This window comes from Chanodichthys erythropterus, chromosome 10, assembly GCF_024489055.1.
Source record: "Chanodichthys erythropterus isolate Z2021 chromosome 10, ASM2448905v1, whole genome shotgun sequence".
Lineage (NCBI taxonomy): Eukaryota > Metazoa > Chordata > Actinopteri > Cypriniformes > Xenocyprididae > Chanodichthys > Chanodichthys erythropterus.
In genome coordinates, this window is record NC_090230.1 from 34,778,689 (window position 1) to 34,803,990 (window position 25,302).

The following is a 25,302-nucleotide window of genomic DNA, read 5'->3' on the forward strand; positions in this document are numbered from 1 at the left end:
TAGATATGAAAGCTATCTTAGGCTGGGCTGTGTAGTTATAACCATCTCTCAGCTCTCATCATGCTTGAAGAAACCAAAATTGGTCTTTATTTGCACTTTGAATATTGAGAGGGTACTTTTAATTATGGTTGCACTTATTGTTTGCACTTAAGACTAATAGAACACTTTTTTATTTATACTGTTTTTATTTCTAAGATCAATTTGTGAAAAGGAATTCAGTTAGGAGGTCAAAAGTTGTAGAAGCTCATATGAAATCATACATGAGAGAAGCCAGTCAGTTGGTAAAACCTTTACAGTGCTTCAGTATTGTTGTCTTTTACTGCATATGATAATTCATACTGAACTGAAATTACATTCATTACAAGATTAGTTAAAACATTTCAAATGCACCAGCAGACTATTGTTCAAGTCATGTATTTCGTCATTGAGGATTTCTTAAAAATACGGTGTAAAAACTCTTGTTCTCGTGAACTCAATCTCATGAGCCTACTGTCTCGTCACACGCCTACTAGCAGCATTTTGATTTTCATAGCTTAAGACATTCAGACATTATGACTCAAGTGTCCAAATACTTTTGAGGCCTTTTGACATTTAGGCACAAGGAGAGAGGTAATCGAGGACAGATATTACAATATGGGGAGGTTAATAAACTTTAAGAACCCTTTGAGCTTTGATTATAGCTGCAGGATAGAGGAGGACATCCAAGAGAGGACTGTTTACTCCAGAACACTAATGCACAGCTCAATCACACTGAGATCTAGTGAGGAGACTTGGCCGCAGCTCCTCGAAATGGCTTTAACATGCCCTGAAAGTTGCCTAATTGAGGTTTCAGTTTATAAATCTCACACTAAGGAGTTGGTTTCAATCGACAAGTGCCCTTGTGCTGATATAAACACATTAAATCTGGAAAGCATGGAGACAACAGACACGGCAACACGAAAGAGGGGCTTTTATTTCTGAACTGTTTTTATAAGCAGTCCAACACACATGTTCCTAGCTGTTCTGAAAAACAAAACAAACAAACAAAAAAAACAAAAGAAAATAATTTTAATAACAATTATCATTCATTGAATAATATTATCAATAATTATTATAATCATCATCATCATCATAACCTTAATGGTAATAACCCCAGACAGTAGTATTTGCGTTTGTTTGTGGCACATGAAAAAGAGTTTCGGTTGAATGTAAACCCGGATACTCGACAGCTCCGTGCCCTAGGTAAACCCACGCACAGAGGGACTAGCTCCCCGACCAGACAATAAATATGAAAGAAAGCAAGAGAGTCCTGTATTAAATGAACAAAAATAATAATCTGTAACTCGTAGGTACAATATCTAAACTTTTATGTGCAAGATCTGAGCTGATTCTTCACCACAAATAGTTGAACTCACATCAAACCCGATCCCTTCCCGAGTCAATTTTTGTGTCTACGTCGTAAAATCTTTTAAATAAACCTAAGCTCATTTGTTTTCATTTCATATACACATATATACTTAGATTTTTGTTAGTTTGTTTTTCTTTTTTTTTTTTATTCCTATTTATCGTCCTCTTCCATTTCGAAACCTGCGTTCGCCCACAGACAAATTCACCGCTACGGAACAGACACACAAGCACTTGAATGAAGCAAACACTGACGAAGTGAATGAAAAGCTACCATTAAAATAAAATATAAAACCCCTGAATAAAACATGGATATTTAGGAGGTGCCACCCTTCTTGAGAAACGGGCTAGCAGTTTCAAAACACGGCACCGGCCGTCGCCGGTCAGTAGCTTTGAGGCGTATCGTCAATGACATAGGATCGTTCGCCCCACGGCCCACTTGTTCCACGTCACCTGAATTTGGTCACATTTTGTACCCTTTCTCAAACTCGTCGACACTTGCCTGTTAAAACGTACCAATTTTAGTCTCAAAAATAGACCGCGAGCGTCGCACAAGCTTTTCATTGGTTCAAGGACATTCTCCTACAGTCGTTTGGCACATGATTTTTCATCAGCTCGTGAGGCGTGATGGAAAAGTGCAGTGATAATATTTCAAAACAAGCCATTTTGGTTTCAAAATAAAACCCTTGAAGGGCACTAAAACATCCTCAGGATGGCACCTCCCCGACACTTAAAGGCTACAAAAACTGGTCGACTCCCAAAACCCTGCAATTTTGGCAGAGCGTCACATGCAAATCACTCGAAATGCACAGACAGGAGTCGTAGAAAAAGAAAATTACTGCATGGAAAAAAAAAAAAAAAAGAACCTGAATATACATGAAGAAAACACTTCTTTAAAATCATCTCATGCCTGTTAAGCTGTGCTTGTTTTTCCATTCAAACCAAAAAATAAATGCACATAACATGCTCAAAAAAATATGTAATCTATAGAAATCTGCATTTGCGTCACATTCAAAACAATATAAAAAAATTTAAACTATATTCAAATCAAGCCTTACAACAAATGGTTTTAAGTTGTCTCTCCTTCCACGATCCAAGCAGCCCACCTTTCCGAACACCTGCGAGTGCGAGCGTCCTACCTTCGTTCTGAATAACAGTGTGTCTGCCCGTGAATGGATAATGGTGATGTCGAGTCGCGTCGCGCGCCTCACCTTCAGAAGCGTTGGCATAACTAAACACAGAGACAGACAGAAGACCTCCTCACACCTCATTATGAGATAAGTCATTAAACTCTCCGCTCTTTAACAACAATGGTCCTAAAAGAGGCGCGAACGCACAGTTCTCTCAGCCTGAGGTTTGCACTGATTGACAGATGTGAACCCCGCCCACCCCGCCCGCCCCCAAGCTGAGACATAGGGACAAACACAGACAGGCAGAGACAGAGATTCGCCATATATGCAAACATTGTCAAGAAGATTATACTGTAGATGCACAGAGAAAGGATTTGTATATACAGTCGGATAAAAGACTCCAGGGATGCTGCTGCTGCTGCTTTCTTCTTTCTAAGTGGTCCCTCTAACCGAGACATCATGCATCGTCAACCGTCCAATGGCTGTTCAAGCGACTGGAGGTCTGCAGTTCAGTTATTTCCTGTGCGTTCAGGTTCCAACACTGTTCTCGGAGACGCGGCCTGGACTCGAGGAACACTCCGGTGTCTCAAGTCAACATTTATTTCATTGGCACTTTTTGCACTTCTGCGGGTTCAAGGGGGAGGGGTTGGGTTCAAGAAGGGGGCGTGTCCTCGTAAACATCCCACCACATTCCTTCCCATTGTGTCAAGCAGCGTAAATCACTCCACCCTCGAGAAAACAAACAAAAAAAGACGAAGAGAGAAACAAAAAAAAATACATTCAAGGTGAAAGAAAACAATTCTTCCAGGTGACAACATGGGGGGGCATTTCCTTTAAAGCAACAACACCTAATTTGTGAACACACACAAGTACACGCATTTAAATGCATGTGAATGGGCACGCAGCAACCCAAGCGAATTTGGTGTTTACAAGGGCCGAGCACCAAAAAAAAAAAAAAGAAAGAAAAAAAGAAAGAAAAATGCTCCCTAATTTTTACACGGTACGTTGTCCTCTGAGAGCACAACTTGGATGCCCACATCACTCGCAACGCATGCGGTTACACTTGTTCAATCCAACAGCGAGTGTTAAGGAAGTGTCGAAGACTTTTGTACTTTACAAGTACAGGACAGGGGTCGGGTGCCACAACAGTCCACAAATCAGAGTCCATTTAGTATGAAACTGCATGCATGCCATGCGCCCACAATGTTGACAAAGTGGTGCAAGGCATACGCTTCAAGAATGGCACAGTCAGTGAGGTGGCCTTGGTGTTTCCACAAAGGACATGAAAAGACAATGGGAGTGATATCGTTCAAGCCATCGTCTAATGAGATTGTTTCCATCTGATTAGCTCTCTCAGGCCGCATGGCTCGAGTTTCCCTTGGCGAAAGGAATCCACTGGCTCCCGCAGCGAGGTACTGATACTGTCCGTCTCTAGCACACTGCCACTCGGGAAAGATGCTCCAAGTGGGCAATGGTTGGGTTTTTGGGACCCTTACAGCAGAGGCTTTTTTTCTATGCCTATATACGAGCATGCCAGCGTGTGCAAGGAGAATGTGGGAATCACAGAAGAAACAAGAGTGACGTGCTCACAAAAGAGGCGCAGTATATCCCAGCCTGCACCACTTGTCAAAACAAGGTCCCAGATTCATCACTGATTGTTCTTTAGCATTATCCTGTAGTGACGCCAACCCCAAGAAACTGTGTATGTGTATGCATTTGATTGACGGACAGTTGAGGAACAGCAGGGCACAGTCCAGCAGAACCTTCCGAGATGGATCATGTGGCGGCTCACTGTGCCGGTTGGGAAGCCTGATGGTGCTGGACAAGCGTTTTGCTGGGAGAGAGAGTGTGAGAGCGTGTGCATGTGTGTGTTGATGAAAAGGATGGAGAGGAGAAGGGTGGTGGGAGGTGGGCGGCTCACAGGCCGTTGCTGTTGCGGTGAGTGAGCGGAGGTTTGGACAGTTCCACCACGTTAGTTCGCCCCTTGCCGATGACTTTGGGGGCACGACGCAGCAGCTTCTGGGCCTCGGTGAATGCTTCGGTGAGTTCTTTCTTCCATTGTACGAACTCTGGGTCACTCTGTGAGAAGAGGAAGAACATTAGCAATTCATTCTCATCTGGTTTATTATTTTAACAGAGCAAGATAACTAATGGATAACATCGTAGTAAGCTACATAGACAGCATTTTTAGAGTGCAAAGGACATTTAAAGGGATAGTTCACTCAAAAATGAAAATTATCCCATGATTTATTAATCCTCAATCCATCCTAGGTGTATATGACTATCTTCTTTCAGACGAACACAATCAGAGATATATTAAAAAATATCCTGGCTCTTCCAAGCTTTATAATGGTAGTGAATGGGGGGCCCGATTTCAAAGCAACAAAAAGTGCATCCATGCATTGTAAAAGTAATCTACACTGTTCCAGGGGGTTAATAAAGGCCTTCTGAAGTGAAATGATGGGTTTTTGTGGCGCAGAAAAACCATCATTTCACTTCAGAAGGCCTTTATTTAAAACATTATTAACTCTAATAACTAGCTTTGTACGCATCGATTTGCGGTGGAAGTGTAACCCCTGACCCATCGCATGACGCAATGACGAAAAGGTAAGCACAGAGGATAGAGCAAAACAAAACTCCGGTCATGAATTAGAAGTCTACAACAAGAAATTTGCGCTGTATGCGCATGGTCGACTGCTGGAAGCTAGTTATTTTACAGTATAAAGTTTTAAAAATTATATTTTTCTTACAAATACCCATCATTTCACTTTAGAAGGCCTTTATTAACCCCCTGGAGCCATATGGATTACTTTTACGATGAATGGATGCACTTTTTTTGGGCTTCAAAAATCCCAACCATTATAAAGCTTGGAAGAGCAAGGATATTTTTGAATATATCTCTGATTGTGTTTGTCTGAAAGAAGATGACAATAAATTATCTTACTCTTACTTAAGTCACTTTGGATAAAAGTGTCTGCTATATGAAGAAATATAAATTTAAGTATTGCTAGAAAAATTGTTCTAATAAAAAAAAATGTACCAATATTATGGTGTGCTTTGTAGAGTATCGTTAGCATGCAAACTGGATTGGAATCAGTCAAGCTGAGGGCTCATCCATTTAACATGAAAGCTATTTGTATGGCACAAGCTGCCTGTAAAAAGCATCCCTTATGTGGTTTAATTTCAGCTAGAATCAATGTAAGGTCTTCAAATGAGAGGACATGCACTTCTGATGTTGCTCCAGCTCTGATGGGAAAAGCATTCCCGGCAGAAAGCAGACTCAAAAACTTCAAGAGATAAGAAATGTTTTCTTGAACAGAAGTTCACATACAAAAGCCAACAGAGACTGTGCTTTTTTCTGGATAATTTAATATTTTTATATAAGCCTACAGAGGAAGACAAGACAATATAAGAGCAAAAAGGGAAGAGAGAAACAAAGGTTGAGCATTATGACCAAAGCTTTATATTATGGTAGCAGACAATATGCACTGCCATTCAAAATATTGGCATCGGTAAGATTTTTCAATGTTTTTAAAATAAGTCTCTGCTCACCAAGGCTGCATTTATTTGATAAAAAAAAAAAAATCACCTGTAATATTAAGTATTATTACAATTTAAAATAACCGTTTTCTATTTGAATATATTATAAAATGTATTTATTCCTGTGATGCAAAGTTGAATTTTCAGCATCATTACTCCAGTCTTCAGTGACACATGGTCCTTCAGAAATCATTCTATTATGCTGATTTGCAGCTCAAGAAACATTTATTATTACATTACATTTATTATTATCAATTTTGGTAACATAAAAGATTCTATTTCAAATAAATGCTGTTCTTTTGAACTTTCTATTCATCAAAGAATCCTGAAAATAGTACACATCTGTTTTCAACATTGATAATATTAATAAATGTTTCATGAGCATCATATTAGAATGATTTCTAAAGAACCACGTGACACTGAAGAGTGGAATAATGATGCTGAAAATTTAGACTTGCATCACTGGAGTAAATTACATTTTATAATATATTCAAATAGAAAACAGTTATTTTAAATTGTAATATTTCATGATCTTACTATTTTTTTTGTTTTGTATTTTAATCAAATAAATGCAGCCTTGGTGAGCATAAGAGAGTTCTTATTAAAAAAAATAAATAAATAAACAATAATAATAAAAAATAATAATAATAATCGGTGACACTTTAGTATAGGGAACACAAACAATTAACTACAACTTTTCCCTCAAACTCCTAATTTACTGCTTATTAATAGTAAGGTAGTTGTTAAGTTTAGGTATTGGGTAGGATTAAGAATGTAGAATAAAGTCATGTAGAATAAGGCATTAATATCATGTGCTTAAGTACTAATAAATAGCCAATATTCTAGTAATTACCAATAAGCAACTAGTTAAAAGACTTTAAAATAAAGTGTTACCAAAAAATCTTACCGATCCAAAACTTTTGAACGGCAGTATAATTATTTTTTACTGGAAAATTCATGGAAAAAATGTCTGTCGTTTTTGTTTTAATATTAAATCATCATGCTCTAACTGCTTTTTGGGGGAGATAATCCAGTCAAATATCCAATTAAATATTTTTATTAAATATTATCATATATAAGAAGCCCACAGAGTCAGTGCTTTACTTTTTCTGCCCTATTTTTGCAACTGAAACCAGTTTTCTTCTCTTTTTTGACATATTCCTCTGGGTAACGTTTATTATTAATTGTATATTATTATTATTTCATCTCATATGTGACATTTAAATACAAAATGTATGATTTATTCTGATATTTAATATTATTGATTTATAATCAAAAGACAACTTACTAAAGTTTGGTACGGATACATAGGGAACAATAAAAATGAAGCAAGATAATACAAGAGCAAAAAGGGGAAACCCACGATGAGAGTGAGAAGGTGCCCTACCTCGCACTGCAGGACAAACTGTTTCCCTCCTTTGATCCTCAGCAGGATGCACTTTTTGTCCTTGATCTGCGTCTCCTCCACAGTCACAATCTGCTCCATGGTCAGCAGGTTTTGCTGGAGGGATGAAAGACTAATTAGCACACCCCTTAAAGAGTCTTCTCACAGACTATCATACTGAGTTAGTGAGTAACACGCCATGCTACCCCATTAACTCTGGGCGGGTGGGATTTTATCCTATTCTTCAGGTTTATGCATCTATCGGTGTCACTTACACTAAGGTAGAACTTCTAGAGGTTGTTTACGAGGGAGGAAAGACAAAGGTGACAAGCTGTTCTTGTACTCAGTGAGTCAGTGTTTGTACAACAGGCTGCAGACGTAGCATCTCATGTAACCGTCTGATCTCGGATACCTGACTCCCATCAGACTGAAGGATAATGGAAGACATCTCACTTCTGTACAAACATTTTCCCTCCAAATGACATGACTGCATTCAGTCTGGTTTCTAAGGACCTTGATTTAAAGTGCGCTTCTTCTGTGTGAAAACCTAAACCGTTTTCCCCCCCTAAGAAGCCTTTTGCTCACTGTTCCAGCTGTCAGAATAGAAAATGATTTTCAAACAACACTATACCACAGCATAAAACTAGGTATGCAGTGATCTTTTTTAAGTAATGGAAGATATTTTTCCCCCCTCAATACTAAGGTTAGGCAAAATTACCAAGGTTTTATATTATGGTAACAGTATATTAGACAATATAATTATTTTTGCTTAAAAAAAAATCATGGATTTTTTTTTAAAATAACTTTTGTAATGTTTTTATAATCCAGTCAATTAAATATTTTAGTGTAATATCATACAAGTTCAAAAACACAAAACAAAACAAAAATAAAGTTAACATTTTGTTCACTTATCCAGTTGCTAGAATAGAAAATGACTTTTCAAATAACATTAGAATGTACATATTTTTGTATTATGAAATAATTGTGTTATTTTTGTGTCATTTTAAATAGATTAATGGAAAATCCTTACTTTAAATTGTAATATATATATATGGAGTAAGGATGCTGATAATTCAGCTTTGATCACTGGAATAAACTATATTTTAAAGTATATTAAAATTGAAAATCAATATTTTAAATTGCAATAATATTTCACAATATTACTGTTTTTTTGTTCAAATAAATGCAGACTTGATGAGCTTAAGAGATTTCTTTCAAAATCATTAACAGTAATGTGTCCAAACTTCTACCGCTAATTTATATTATATAAATACACTAAGGTTGGGCAGTATAATAAAAATATATTTAACAGAAATTTAAAAAAATATTTATATATATATATATACACACACACATACATATTTTAAATATTAGATTACCATGTTTTAATGACTACTTTTGGATAATCCAGTGAATTGAATATTAAATTGATAATTAATGATATGAACTTTTTATTTGGAACAGGATGGGTGCAAACTAAAAGATCATACATAAAATTAATGACTTAATTTAGTCCGTCATAAGTTCAAAATGCACAATATATAGCACTTTAAAATCAAATCAAATAAATAAATTAATTAATTAATTAAAGCCAGGTTGCCTCTCTAAAGGTGAAAACCCAGAAAAACTGCAATGTAATCAAGTATAGCGGCAGCCCTCTCTTTCCATTTCCATGCATCTCATCTCCAACATGTTCCACAGGAAGTGCATTTACCCTTCAGACTGAAGATTCGGGAGCTCAGGGAGTTAAAAATGCAGGAAACTGGTGAAATCTGCACTTCTTTATCTTAGTTACAGATCAGGGCAGAAACTCTCTGGCCCCAGGGAATCTGCAGTGACCTACTTCTGCATTACACAGACCTGCGAGCAAACGCAATTGCTTCCTCCGGATGGGAAAGACTGAGGATTGGTTTAGCGGTGGAAAGAAGCAGAGGGTATTAAAAGGATTCTCAATGGTTCATGGCTTCACTTAACCACCCAGGCTGCAGGTGAACCTGCATCACTATAGGAATTTCGCAACAGGATGGAGCACTATGCAGGGCATAAGCTAATCTCTAAAGTGATTCCTCCTCTCCTTCTCAGAATATTAAACAAAATCCTGCTAATTCCTGGTCTAAAAGAGATGAAAATAAAGGAGAGGGGGAATCAGGTAAAGTGCACCAGACTCACCTTAAATTTGTGTTTTTTTAATGTTTTAGTCCAATGTTGCTACAGAGTATGGACAAACAGGCAATGTTCATTGTCAAAAAATGGCATATTAACCCCTTATATAGATTCAAACACAAACAAAACACAAAAACACTTACCCGAGACTCTCCTTCACCTCTCCACTCAACGCGGTTGGGAAATAGGTAGAAATACCGCCGCTGCCATTGTGTCAGGAAGGGGTTTCCTAGCTTCAGCATGTAGCCATGCATGATACAGTCCTTCCCCAGCGCATAGTCTGCATAAACACACACAGGCAGTTACATAATGCTCAATTGTTGGACACTCAACAACATTAAATTAAATTTTACTATTTTGTCATATTCATTATATTTTTTGTGTTCTGCAGAATAAAGTCACATTTAGAAAGGCATGAGTGTGAATAAATGACAGAATAATTTTTACACCTATTACTTTTAACTCTCTCTGAGGTTTAACCCACCCGAATTTCTTCTGCTCATGACTCCCGTGCTTGTATCCTAGAGTCATGACGCACGAGATAAATTCACTGTTTGCTAAATTACACGGGCTCTTTCAGATCTATTTCTGACCATCACACAGACGGTCATGTGATGGGCGCTGTGTCTTTCCCTTGAGGGAGGCACGCGGCACCAGCACTGCTAACAAGTACGTAGGGTTCAAGCCCGTCCTCGAGGTCGCTGGTGGAACTGACAGTGGACCCGTGAAAGATGATTAGCTGACGTCACCCGGGTCTTTAATTCATGCTGGAGAATGTAGCACTACCTTAGCAGAGGCCATTTACTTCTCTCGGCACCACTGTGAGAAATTACTGCTTGTCAATTCCGTATACGGCTTATGATTTAACGCAAACTGGAGTTTCCACCAAAAAACATAATATTTTGGACCTCCTTAAAACCTGGGTAAATGACCAAGTGCTGCAGACGATGTGACGCCTAGAAAAGCCACAACAGTTCTCAGAGATTAGAAAATGAGAGTTTGCTGAATAAGAGCAAACAGGATGTTTACAAACAGCATTTTGCAACCAGCTGTTCTGTGTACTTTGCCATGACACAACACTAGTCACAAACCTACACTACCGCTCAAAAGTTTGGGATCGGTAAGATTTTTAATGTCTTTAAAAGAAGTTTCGTCTGCTCACCAAGGCTGCATTTATTTAATTAAAAATACAGTAAAAACAGTAATATTGTGAAATATTATTACAATTGGAAATATTTGAAAATGTAATTTATTCTTGTGTTGGCAAAGCTGAATTTTCAGCATCATTACTCCAGTCTTCAGTGTCACATGATCCTTCAGAAATCATTCTAATATGATGATTTGCTGCTCAAGAAATATTTATTGTGTACAGATGTACAAAATATTTGTGTACAATATTTTTTTTTCAGGATTCTCTGATGAACAGAAATTTCAAAAGAACTTTATTTGAAATATAATCTTTTGTTACATTTTAAATGTCTTTACTGTCACTTTTGATTGATTTAATGCATCCTTGCTGAAAATAATGTTACAAAAGCTTTGTATTTCAGATAAATGCTGTTCTTTTGAACTTTCTATTCATCAAGGAATCCTGAAAAAAAAAAAAAAGTACACAACTGTTTTTAACATTGATAATAATAATACATGTTTATTGAGCAGCAAATCATCATATTAAAATGATTTCTGAAGGATCATGTGACACTGAAGACTGGAGAAATTATGCTGAAAATTCAGCTTTTCCAACACAGAAATAAATTACAATTTATATTATATTCCAATAGAAAACAGTTATTTTAAATTGTAATAATATTTCACAATATTACTGTTTTTACTGTATTTTTAATTAAATAAATGCAATCTTGGAGAGCAGACAAAACTTATTTTAAAAATATTAAAAATCTTACCAATCCCAAACTTTTGAACGGTAGTGTATATATGAAAGTGTATATGAAAAGATTACACACACACACACACACACACACACACACACACACACACACACACACACACACACACACACACACACACACACACACACACACACACACACACACACACACACACACACACACACACACACACACACACACACACACACACACACACACAAAAAAATCTCTGTTAGAAACATTTCACTGACAATGGTGACAAATGCACCACACAAGAAGCTCTGCTACACATAGCACATGTTAGATTTTTAGAGGATGTACTTCACAATCTTAATATTCAATAATATTATTGATTCGACTGCACTGACTACTGGATGAGAACTGAACTGAGCTGGACGATGGCATCACTGTTTTCTGCAAAACCGCTTTATATATGAAATGAACTAATTTAATAATTGATGATCTTTACAACGGAAAAATCAACACTGAAAACACTTCAGCTGAACAATGACACTGTTTTCTTTTAGAGCTGCTGTACAGCAGAAATTAACTTTGTTTGCGTCATTGAATCATTTTCCTGTTATCATTGTGAAGCTGCTTTGAAACTGTTTGTATTGAATAAAGTGCTATATAAATAAAGGTTACTTGACAATATCAGGGCTGTATTTCAAGATTCAAAATGTACAGTGTCAGTGTACATTTTTATTTGATTTATTTAGCAAGACTTTTTGTTTTCAAAGAAATCAATACTTATATTCAAGACTAAATTAATTAAAAGTGACAGTAAAGACAATAAAAATATTTCTATTTCAAATCAATGCTGTTTTTTTAAACTTTCTATTCATCAAAGAATTCTGAAAGAAAAAAATTATGGTTTTTCCACAAAAATATTAAGCAACACAACTGTTTCCAACACTGATAATAATGAGAAATGTTTCTTGAGCAGAAAAACAATTTCTGAAGGATCATGTGACACTGAAGACTGGAGTAATGATGCTGAAAATTCAGCTTTGATCACAGGAATAAATTACATTTAAAATATTAATACTATAATTTGAAATATATTACAAAAGAAAACAGTTATTTTAAATTGTAATATTTCACAAAATTACTGTTTTCACTGTATTTCTGATCAAATAAATTAGTAACACTTCACAATGTTCATTTGTTAACATTAGTTAATATATTAACCAACATGAACTAACAATGAGCAATACATTTGCTACATTATTAATCTTTGTTAATGTTAGATAATGAAAATACAACATGTTAGTTCACAACATATACAACTTTTGATTTTAATTTTAATGTATTAGTAAATGTTGAAATTATGTTAACTAAGATTAAAAAATGCAGTAGATGTACTTTTCATTCTTAGATAATGCTAACTAAAAACATTAAAAATTTAAACCAAATTTTTTTTTTACAGAAATATAAATGTATTATAAAATAATATTTTAATAAAAAGTCACCATACAATAAGGAAATGAAATTTTGGGGGATAATGCACAGAATATTATGTCACAATAAAACAAATCCTAATGTGCAGTGTCTCACCCTCTTCATGGCCCTGCTGCTTGTTTTTGGCCCGCTTGCGTGCTTCATTTTTATCTGTGTCACTGTTGACAGCATCATACACCGTCTCGGCCACCTCCTGCTGCCAGCGCTCGGAGATCACCAGTGGAAAATTCTTATAGAGCTCCTGATCACTGTCAAGCAGCTAAGAGACACAAAGATCACAATAACATTCAATTCAGACTCTTTCTGTCTAAATGGGCAGTCTTAGCAAGAATGAGTTGCAATGTGGACCAGACTTTATGCTGGAAGTCAAATTCTGGCTACAAGGGAGTAATTTACAAAGCTCAAAGCATAACGGAAAATTCCTCCAGATTTCAAAGCATGAAACAAGCTCAAGTGATCTTAGATTTTATATAGTTTTCTCTGCTGGACACAATCTTGGGTCCACTTGAAGAAAAAGTAGTCCACTTTGATGGTCACTGAGCTGAAGCAAAGACGTCAGCCTTGAGCACCAAGTGGAATAAGTGAAAAGTTTGACTGGTTTTACCTTAATTCCCTTGGTGTCTTCCTCGTCGAAGGAGCCAATGTCAAAGGCGTCTGCAGCGTTGACCTCTCCTCTGGGGGGAATGAGGGGTGGGGGGTACTGCAACCAAACAGATGCAGAGAATTAATATTATACAAACCCTCTGAAAAATTATCATGGCAGGAATGTTCAAAACAACCGAACAGTTCACCTTGCAGAACCAATCAGCAGAGTGAAAAAAAAGAAAAAAGAAAAAAAAAAAGGAATTAAATAAAAGTGCATCAGTGCCCACCCACTTTTTAGTACCATTGGTTCCAGAAGTATTTTTTCCATTAATTTTCTCCAATGGGATTTTATAAAAGTCTTTGTTAAAGCATTATAAGTTATAAGGCAAGTCAAACAGCAACTAGTTGAATCACAACATAAACTTTTATTTAAAGCAAAAAGTATTTGAGGATTGGGAAAAAAGAAAAAAGGTACAAGACTGTGTATTTAATGGCTTCAGAGAACTACTATCTCATGAAGCACTGTGAATGACGGTCCATTAAAAATGATGGTAAAATATAAAACAATTCAATTAAGTTTGTTGATATCTATAGAAACAATATATTTGCAAATTTAAGTATTTTGATAGAAAAGCAGTTACGTCATTTGTGGTGCTTCATGGGAGTGGGCATTCCCGGCAAGCTCTTTTGGGACGATTTGCTCACCGATTGGTGGAATTTTCTGTACAGGATCATGGGTAATGTAGTTTTTCCAACACCAATTCAGTTAAAAATAATGCAAATGGATGGCTACAATAAAAGTATATACCATCAATTAACAAACTCGTAAAGGTTTATAAGTTGTAATTGAAAATGAATTTACCCATGGAGAAAACAAATGGAGATTTTACTTCTGGAACCCAACTGTTGCACTATAGAGGATATGCATTGACGTCACATTCTTGTCGAAACACGCTCCCTCAGCTGGACTGAGTGACAAAAGGGCCTGCTGCATGACTGGATTTAATAGGGGAAACCGCGAAAACGTGAGTAAAATAAACGATTACACTAAAAGTTGGGCTTGATAGTGTTCCTTACAACTTGTTAAAGAAACCTAATCCATGGATATTGACATTCAGCCAGGAATCGTGTTTCCTGACATCTAATTGTGCCTGATTTCGATGCCAGGGAAATACATAAATCAAATTTGCCTGTGAATGCTTTATATAAATACAATAGGTCTAAATCTGAGTGATCACTCATATTAATGTTATACCTCCGATTTCTTGTCAAATCTATTTTGTCGATCACAATATTTGTACAGTCAATCACAAAGCTCGTTCCTGTTTTGGATGTGTTTTGTGTGTTTTTCGCAGCATTCACACTGAAAACCAATGCTGCCACTCAGTCTTTTTGCCACTCAGTGGGTGTAACCGCAGTCACAATGGCCGGCGGTGATGTCACATGCATACCCTCTATATTGGCTCAGAAACTGTAACTTTTTATTTAAAAAAATATCATCATCAAACAGAGATCTACAGATTGTGCACACTAATGGGAACACTGCTCACAGGAAGTGATTTGAGGTCTGACAGTAATTGTCTTATGAAAATGTATTGTTGAAGGCTTCACTTTGTGCATTGATGGTGCTGTAAAGGGGATGAAATTGGAGTCACAACTTCCTGGAGAAGATTTTAGCATGCTAACAGCCACTGTCAGCACTCTAATACACACTTTCTATGATGACATTTGTCTAAATTCATTCCTTTTAAAACAGCACCACTAAAAAGAAAAAAATCTTAGCTTTGCTAATCGATTGTTGGATGACTAATCAACCATCCGGACTCTAAATTAGATCAGTTAAACATTGCAAACTGTTCTTGCTCTGGCCATTGCGATTTGTTTATAACTTTTTTGAATGGCTTTTTATGTTGGTCCTTAATCAGGGTTGTAACATAAATTGGGGGCTCGTCCGGGATCGGTCTGAACTGCCTTTGTTTGTAATGCTATTTTTGTTTTTGTAGCTTGCTTTAACTAAATGATTTTGATGAAATGCTACTTTTGTTTCTGTAAAATGCTCTGTTTAATGCAATGCTACCTATTCTAACACATTATACGTTATGAGCAATTCAACAAGACTTCCATGGGCTGATACCGAAATCAGAAGGTCAAAGGTCTCACCTTCTGGAGATAGACCTGCTGCCAATCGATTCCCTTGAAGAACACATGCTCCTTTACCTCTGACGCCCTACAGAGAGTGAAAGAGATCACATTCAGACAAGGAAAGTCAAATTTATTTGAATAGCCCTTTTCATAATAGACACTGCTTCAAAGCAGCTTTACAGAAAATCGTGATGTTTATGTTTGTAATATCTTAATATTTTCATGCCTTATAGTTGTATTTAGTAGATTAGATCAGTGCGATAATATAATTTACATTTTGCAACTATACAAACAATTTTGTGAAAATAAAAAAAAAACAGGCTTTGCTAGAGTATATTTTGCTTTACAGGTAAAGTAGGATGTACTTTATCAACCATCACCACTTGCTACAATACAGTAGGTGACCAGCAGGTGTCAGCAATTCAGAACGAGCTGCAAATAATTCCCAGCATGCTCTTCTGCCTAATCTAAACGCTTTCAGACAGCCGCTCCATCCAGACAAGATGCATCAAACAATGTTTATTATTATTATTTGTGCAGTTCACTACAAACAAAATACAAAAAAACTAAAGAAACATAAAAAATGGCAGAGCAGTATTTCAGACATCTAATCTTGAAGATGAAGCATTTGACTTACCCCCGTCCCAGACACCCCAATCTTTTGGCGACATCTCGCTGTAAGAGTCCTTCCAAGAGGGACTTGAGCTCAGGTGAGAAGGAGTCAGGCAACTCCACATTCTGAAGAAACAGAGAAACAGGAAGTGGCTCATGAGTTTGATTGATGTCACATTAAACATGACTTTATGCAGTGTTGCCTGGTGTTTGACGAGTCAAGTGAGTGAGTGTTTGCTTTTGTTTCATTAGCTTTCCTCATCAGTTACACAGAACAATCATTAGTAAAATGCAAATATGCAGGAACAGCAAACTTTCTAGTTGCCATCTAGATCAACAGAGCATTAACAGTACAGAGTGCTTAACCGTATTTAAATATCCTCATAATCATACAAATGAATGCGAGGACAGCCAAAACACAATTCGTTTACGTAACAGGCAGTGCGTCAACTGCACATTCAAATCAAGGTCAACATTTACCAAAGTCACAGTAAATGCAGACAAATGCAATTCAAGCTGTCAGGTACCATCACAGTAACACTGAACTAGATAGCAGGGTATTGCGTTATATGTTATTTGAGTGGTTTTAGCATATTTTTATGTTGTTGTTAAATAAACTACCTTTTATACTTAAAGAACCCTGAAAAAATGTATTCACAAATATTAACATTTATAAGAAATGTTTCTTGAGCAGGAAATCAGCATAATAGAATGTTTCTGATCATGTGACGCTGAAGGCTGGCGTAGTGATGCTGAATAATATTTTTAAATGTATAAAATAGAAGAGAGTTATTTTAAACTGTAATATCTCACAATATTACTGTTTTAGAGTATTTCTGATCAAATAAATGCAGCCTTGGCGAGCATTAACACTTTATATATATCTATTAGGGCTGTCAAAATAACGCATTAAAAAAAAAAAAAACGCAGATTAATCCATTCCGTATTGACCTTTGAACGTGGAGCCGTTCTAGCCACCATTCGACTGTAAAATGAAGGAGGGAGACGATTGCTGCGTTGACGGACAGAACGAGCAGAGCCCCTCCCTCGTGTGCGCGAGAAAGTAAGCACCGTCTTTGCACTCTCTCTACCTCACACATAATAATCTAAATCGACTGACACAATGCTAAAAGTTCGTAAGACCAAATCCATGTTTCACGAGGCGCATTCGGAGAATGACAGGCACCCTGCACGTGCAGCTGACATAAACCACACTTTCAGTAAACAAAAAGAAAATTCTATCCAGTGGTGAAGTGTTTTATGTGTTGACAAATCTTTTGCGATATCCTAATAACAGTCGCGATTCGCACACAAAGCGTCAACGTCCACTAATGTCCAATTCGCAAGCTAATGACTCATTTGAACAGATTCATTTTAATGAATCATGACAACAACTGATCGGTCCACACTGTCTATAATGAATCATTTACTCGAACAACTCTGAAATGAGAACATAAGTGTGCTTACCCCATTTAGCAAGAGTGGTTAGTAAAATTAGCCTTAATAATCCACAATATTTTCAGGTTATTTAAATGACAATGTGTAGTAAATTAGGCCTACCTATAAAATCAGTTAATTTAGACTGGAGTTAGGTGAAACCAGAACAAAGCAAGTTGTTGTTAGCTAGGTGCATTCAATTGTATATGGTAGAAAATTATATTATTAGTTAATATAACTTCTAATTTCTACTTTTTAATACTTTTCAGGTTTAGCAAAAAAACATCTCTTACAAAGCTATAAAATCACTTTTTTTTTTTTTTTGCAAAGAGGTCAAGAAAGAAATACAGTGAGTGTGACGGGTACTTTATTGTCAGTATCGGGCTCGCAGATCACGTGGGTAGGGCACTTTTTACTGTTTGTGTGGATGACCATGTCTGTCACCACCGAAGACCAACCCTGCATTGATTAATCTGAATTGAAATATTTAATACTTTCACAGCAAAAATTATGTATGAGATTAATTTAGATTAATTAATCAGAGTATGTAATAAAAATTTTAATTTTTAATCGATTGTCAGCCCTAAAAAAAAAAAAAAAAAAAAAAAAAAAATTATATATATATATAAATAAATATATAAATATATATATATATATATATATATAAAATAATAATAATAATAATAATAATAATATTGCACTGGCCTCCAAACTTTTGAATAGTAGTCTACGTTGGCCAATGAACCTCTGGGTCATGATTAAGTTTTCCAGTCCAATCTTAACTAAATCTGATGAGAGTATAAAACCACTTATTTTACAAGATAACTTCAAAATCCTTGACTAATGAAATCTGGAGATAATTTTCCCTGGGAGGTTGGCATCCAAAAACAAACTGGAATGTCTTTTATTTCATTAAAAAAAAAAAAAAAAAAAAAAAACCACTATATTATATGGACATTATAAAAAGGAAAGAAAATCAAACATCTGATAGTCTTGGCTCAAAATCTTTGTGTTCCAGTTTCCAAACAAAACATGATCATCATGCCTGTCAGAGGAAAACTGTTTAAAGTCTTTGCTGAACAGCACCTGCTTGGACACCGGACAGCTCTTTCTGCTGTAGTACTACAGCTGTGTCCCAAATGACGCACTACACACTATGTACTTGTGCGCTATGTATTCAACCGTGTAGTGTGTGAATTTAAGGTTATTTTGTCATTCAACATTAGAGTCTGCCAGCCCCTGTCTATCGTTAGAGATTTTGCTATATTGTGGTATGTAAAAATACAGCACTATTGTCACTTCCGTGATTAAATTCATAAATGAGAATATAAAGAGCTGGACGTGCTTGATGTGCTGTCTAGCACACTGCCAAAAGGCGCACACAGAAAGTTGCCTATCTCAGAAGGCAGTTGTGAATTTGGGACATGCTCGATGTTAAAAAGTTTTAGTAAGCACAATAAGCAGTGAAAAAGAATTCAGTGCAGTGCACGTGATGACTGACACACAGCTTAAGCTGCATCTTTCACAACTTATTGCCCTTGAATGGTAGAATACACACACAATTATGTCAAAATATCCATCGTGTGGAGTATTCATGCAAATATAGCCAGTTAGGTCTCAAGTGAAAGTAAACAGTTGGGCGTAAACTGGACGTGAATCAGTATAATGGATCCGTTTGCTCTTAAAGTGACAGCAGCCTAATTTACCTGCTGCTCTGTGTCAGTAATGTGAATCAAACGAAGGAAAAAATAACTTACTGCTCTTGACTAAACTTTTTTTTTAGCTTTAATAAGAATAAATGTATATTTATTTAAATTGTATTAAATTTCTGTACTAATTTTAACTACATGTTAAATAAGCCTGTTGTACATGAAAAAAATTATTTAGTTATATTGTATTTGTATTGTTTGTAATGTGTTACATTCTTCTTATTTTTAACAAAAAAAAGAGATAAAATAACACAATATAACTATATTGTGATATATATCGTTATCATGAAATAAAATCTCCCATTTCATGAAATAAAAATTTGGTCATATCGCTCACCCCTCCCCTCCACTATGAAATTAATGCTGCAACAGTTGAGTGCATAAATACTTTGTTTTTTTCGGTTAATTAGGTGCATCATCCAGGTATTTAAAGTGCACATTCTCTATTTGGAATTTTCAGTGTGAACGCATTAATCACACTATTTATACTACAAAACATCATAGAATAGTGCACAAGCATGTGAATTGGGACGCACTTTGTTTTAAGTTATAATGACTCCTTTGAATCGAACTTCATAAGCAGCGAAATAGAGTCAGACATTAGCATGTTTCTAAGCAAGCTAATACTTTAATAAGCACAACAATACATGGCACATACAAATACTGTGCATTTTATAATGAGTTGTAACTATCTTGAGAATTGATTTGCTAAATTGTCTTAATGTATTCTGGGACTATCCTATCTGTGAAAGATGCATGCATTTTAATCGAAGCCAGGTATCTCAGAAGGTAGCATATTTTTGCCTTGGGAGAATTGACGCCTAAGCAGACAGCTCACTTGTGTCTTAGTTATAAGGGAAACCACAAAAAGTCCCAAATCAGCATTAAAAACAAGTGACTTCCTTTCTAGTGACTGTACAACAGTCAAGAGCGTGGCAGCTCGGTGAGGACTAAATTACTGCGATGGTGAGAGGAGGACAGTAAATGCAAAGCGTGGATGCAAATTCCTCTCCATTAGCGTTCCCTTGCTAAACAGTGGGTGTAAAGGCACAGGTGCGCCAATAATGAAATGCTCCCTCTTCACTTCCATGGAAGGCTCGTTTATCCATCTCACGTTTCACGGCAATATCCTCATTCAGCATTAAGAAGCTCTCAAAAAGACACTTTCCAGTTTGAACGAAGTTTGAACAGCATTTATGGGTAACACTTCACTAGAAGTCTTTAAAGCTATAACTAAGATCTGGATGGTTGATAAAAATGTTCTTCAGGGTGTCTACAGATATAAACAAGTTAAATTTAAGACTATCAGAATTCAGTGTATAGTGTGTACAATGCAATTAGCAAAGAGCTTGTTTACATTTAAGACAAGTCAATTTGCGATACCGAACAGGACCACATGGAGATGCAAAACAAAACCTAAACCAATCGCCTGACTGCATATACCAACCGGATTCATTCAGAATTACTAAACATACACATGACAAATCCAAACACTATCCTGAATGTGTGTGGAAACAACGTGAACGTAGTGAAATGTGTAAATGTGGATAAATACAATGTGCATTCAGGCACATTCTATCCATTAGTTGTGGCCTAATGGATAGAGACTTGTAACCCAAAGGTCATGGGTTCGAGTCTCAGGTCCGGCAGGGATTGTCGGTGAGGGGAGTGAATATCCAGCGCTCTCTCCATCCTCAATACCACGACTGAGGTGAGACCCTTGAGCAAGGCACCGTACCCCTAACTGCTCCCCGGGCGCCGCAGCATTGGCTGCCCACTGCTCCGGGTGTGTGTTCATGGTGTGTGAGTTCACTGCTGTGTGTGTGCACTTGGATGGGTTAAATGCAGAGCACAAATTCCGAGTATGGTTCACTATACTTGGCCACATGTCACTTCACTTCATATCATACATCAATATAACGGACTCACGCGTGCCTACTGTACATTTCCTGTAAGTCACCACAATCGTCTTTTCCTTGATTGCAATCCTCATCCATCAAAACTTCACTAGTGAGACACTGGTTTGTTTGATCTACCCGAGAAAAGTAGTTTGTGTATTATCTGGCCATGGATGTTTCGACATTCCGTTCAGTCTGTACCTCAATTCTCTCTGATGACGCAGTAACTACCGCGAGGGGGGGAATCTTCTTCAGTCTGTCCAATGACAGACTAGAGAAATGTTTGCAGTAATGTGACAACATTTTTTAAGTCCCATCAAATCTTAATTTAAGACACTAATACTTTTTAAGGCCTTTTATTAGGAAAACTTTATTGAAGACATTTTAAGACTTTTTAAGGACCTGCAGCCACCCTGTTCTAGGTAACCACTTTTTGGGGATTCAGACCATTTCATCATGCATAATGTAGAACATTAAATTAGATCACTCTAATGTATATGTCATTATGTGTGATGGTACATAAAGACAAACAAAAGAAAATGACAAAAATAAAGCTGATTGTAGTCGCTTACCATGGTAAGGGTCATGCGGTCAATCTCATGTTTGTCTTTGGTCTTGTGCTGCCTGAATGGACTGTGCCTGTGAGAACAGAAGAAACAGAGAGTTCATGTAACCGCACACAAAGTGCACAGCCTCGCCACGTCAAACAGAAGACACATGTGGTGATTTAGCAGTGGCAGGTAGGCAGGAGGGGGGTTTCCATGAGAGTTCAAAAACGTTTCACTCTCAGTTATTGACCGTGAGACACAAGCATATCGTCTCATTCACTGCCTAGGTGTAAAGCAAAAATTGAGATGGATCGGCATCCGTCAGATGGGCTTACTGTTAGCGTTGTTATTGAACGTAATTAGTAAAACCTCAAAAAGTAAAAAATAAAATGATATGGATTATATAAAATTACAAATAATCATTTCAAAATAAACACACTATATTATATATATATATATATATATATATATATATATATATATATATATATATATATATATATATATATATATATATATATATATATATATATATATATATATACACTTAATGAACATTAGATAAGTATGATTTAAAATGCTATAAATTATTGTTATAAAATTATAATTATTTTAAAATGTACATATACACAGTGTTTTATATATAATATATATATATATATATATATATATATATATATATATATATATATATATATATATATATATATATATATATATATATATATATAAAACACTGCGTATATGTACATTTTAAAATAATTATTTTAAATAATAATTTATATTTATGTGGAATGTAAATGTATAGATGTGTATTTCAATGGATAGAACTTTCCATGCCTGTTCTGAACTGCTTTTATTCTGCTTTGAAGAGTGCGAGAGACATACACCTCAATGGAAAGACATGCATGGGCCAGACTCCGCCCCCATTACATCTTCCTTTCACCCCCCCCCACCTTACCTAGCAACAGCTTCAGTGGTCTCCACCCCCTCTCTCTCTGCCTTTTTTCTCTATGGTGTCTGCTCCTGACCTACTGCCTCCAAACCCCTGACATTTAAACTTTACACTCTACATCAAACAGGTGAGAAACACAGACAGAGACTAAAAGAGAGCGAGAGAGAGACAGATAAAGAATTCATGAGCGGGCCGCTGAAGAGGGTGGTCTTACCCTCGCAAGAGTTTGAACAGCATGCAGCCCAGAGAGAACCAGTCGGCGCTGCTGTCGTATGCTGTTCCTTTCTGCAGAACCTCAGGTGCCATGTAGCCATGGGTACCTCTGCAAACACAGCAATTAATGCACATTAAATTCAAAGTGTACACACCCCCCAGGCTGAACACACACTGACTGTAAACACAACAAGGCTCATTCTCATACATAACAAACAGTCAAAAGAACTGTTACATTACACATAAAAAGGTCATTTTATTTGAAGTCCACTCTCCCAAAAACTAATTTTGTTATGCATTTACATTTTGTTTTCCATCCTCTCTTTGAACCTTTGAATGTACCAGGATGTTTTAGCTACTGTGCCTTAAAGATTGTACCGTCTGTTCTGAAATGAGACCATTTGATAAATAACTCTTTAAAATAATGCTTTTTTTTAAATTTATTAAATTGGAGCTGACATGTAAAGGTTAGGGGTAAATGTGTCAAATTTTTAAACATCCACAACAATTTAATTTTTACAACATTGTTTCAGCTTTGCTTTGTAAACATCAGAGTCTGTCTGCTTATTGCACAAAGTTTGGGGTCAGTAAGATTTCTTTTTAAATAAATTACTTTTGTTCAGCAATGACATTTTAAATTGATCAAATGTGACCGAAAAAAAAAATATATATATATATTTTTTCACAAGATTCCTATTTCAAATAAATGCTGTTCTTTTGAACTTTCTATTCAAAGAAAAATTATCATGGTTTCACAAAAATATTAAGCAATACAACTGTTTTCAACAAAGATAATAATAATAGTTTCTTAAAAACCAAATCAGCATATTAGAATGATTTCAGAAGTGTCATGTGACACTGAAGACTGGAGTAATGATACTGAAAATTCAGCTTTGCATAACAAGAATAAATTACATTTTAAAATATATATTCAAACAGAAAACAAAGCTCCAATACGCTCAAGCATGAGTATGAGACAACAAAGAGCTTGTGTCAATGCAGAGAAACATTGTCAGAGAACAGAAGCAACCACACTTTCCCCAAACAAGAGACATTTTTATTTTACACTAATAAAAGATGAGGTTTTGAAGCCTTGTGAAGAGGAACTTACACGCTAGCGTGAGGTTTCTTTTTGGAGAAATCGCAGGCCAGGCCCAGGTCAGAGATGCGAACATGTCCATGTTCATCTAAGAGGATATTCGCAGGCTGTGGGGAACAGCAAGTGATGTTAAGATATGGACACAGTCCAAAAAAAAAAAAATCTCTGATAAAGCAACAGCCACAAAAACAGCATCACTGTGATTCAATGGAAAACATTTACTGAAAAAATAAAAAAAAAATAGAGCAATAGTGTAAGTGCAAAGCCAAAAGTTTCCAGCTAAAAACAATGACTTTCTGGGAATTGAAAAAGGGAGTGTTATTGCTGGTGATGCAGGCCTTACTAAGTCATCAGATTTTATCCAAAAATTTGTGTTCTGAAGATGACCAAAGGTCTTACAGGTGTGGAACGACATAGGGGTGAGAAATAAATGACAATTTTCATTTTTGGGTGAACTAACCCTTTAAGCTTCAATAGGAATTATATGAGATTTCCTATGAGCCATATATTAGCATTAAACTACTGGTATATAAAAAGATCTGCATGATGTTTATTAAAAAAAATGATCTTCCACATAAAACTATCAGCGTACAGGTTTGGAATGATATGAGGGCGAGTAAACAAGAAATGTCCCTGTAAGAGACATATCGCACTGGAAATCTTCCCAAGCTTTATAGTTCTCAGGAATGTTGCTCAATGGTATAAGCAAGCAAACGTGATCTATTTCACACTGAGTTTTTCTTCTACGCAAATCAGCAGTAATACTGTGGAAAAACAACAGGATCGCTAGCTCAAAGAACGCACCCCGCTCGCATGTGCAGTCTCCCGTTTCAGGAGCTTGCCAGGGAAGATCCTGCATATCCTCAGCAATCTGGCAGCATGAAGCCCAAACATCTCACTTAAAATTGCATAATTCACAACGATTGCATAACTATACTCCTGCTGCTTCCACACGGAGGGTCGACAAATTACATGATATTAGCGGTCATCGCAATGGCAGTCTAAACTCTACGTTTGGGACTGTAGGTTAACCTCGACTCGCACCGTCATATGACGTACTTTTCCATTTAAAGACAATAAACAGTGCTGCCAAGACAGACAGCTCAGCCAAACTTAATAAAAAATAACCTCAGACGACGACGCAAAACAGATAC

The 25,302-nt window shown here is 36.3% G+C and overlaps 1 protein-coding gene across 2 annotated transcripts in view; it reads right to left on the reverse strand.

Annotated features, from left to right (window-relative positions):
• Positions 1–627: 627 nt before the first annotated feature.
• Positions 628–25,302, reverse strand: part of grk3 (G protein-coupled receptor kinase 3) — a 61,720-nt gene continuing 37,045 nt past the window's right edge. The window contains exons 12-22 of one of the 2 annotated variants that reach the window (XR_010896173.1): positions 24,161–24,255; positions 23,051–23,158; positions 21,906–21,972; positions 16,315–16,415; positions 15,696–15,762; positions 13,555–13,650; positions 13,047–13,209; positions 9,744–9,880; positions 7,441–7,554; positions 2,442–4,592; positions 628–1,002 (exon numbers count right to left, since the gene is read on the reverse strand). Coding sequence is in view for 1 of the 2 variants with exons in the window: in XM_067397515.1 (XP_067253616.1) it covers positions 4,431–4,592; positions 7,441–7,554; positions 9,744–9,880; positions 13,047–13,209; positions 13,555–13,650; positions 15,696–15,762; positions 16,315–16,415; positions 21,906–21,972; positions 23,051–23,158; positions 24,161–24,255 (1,110 nt within the window). In the remaining variant the exon portion in view is untranslated. Of the gene's footprint in view, positions 4,593–7,440; positions 7,555–9,743; positions 9,881–13,046; positions 13,210–13,554; positions 13,651–15,695; positions 15,763–16,314; positions 16,416–21,905; positions 21,973–23,050; positions 23,159–24,160; positions 24,256–25,302 lie in introns of both variants that reach the window. The other variant, XM_067397515.1, reaches the window with a different exon arrangement.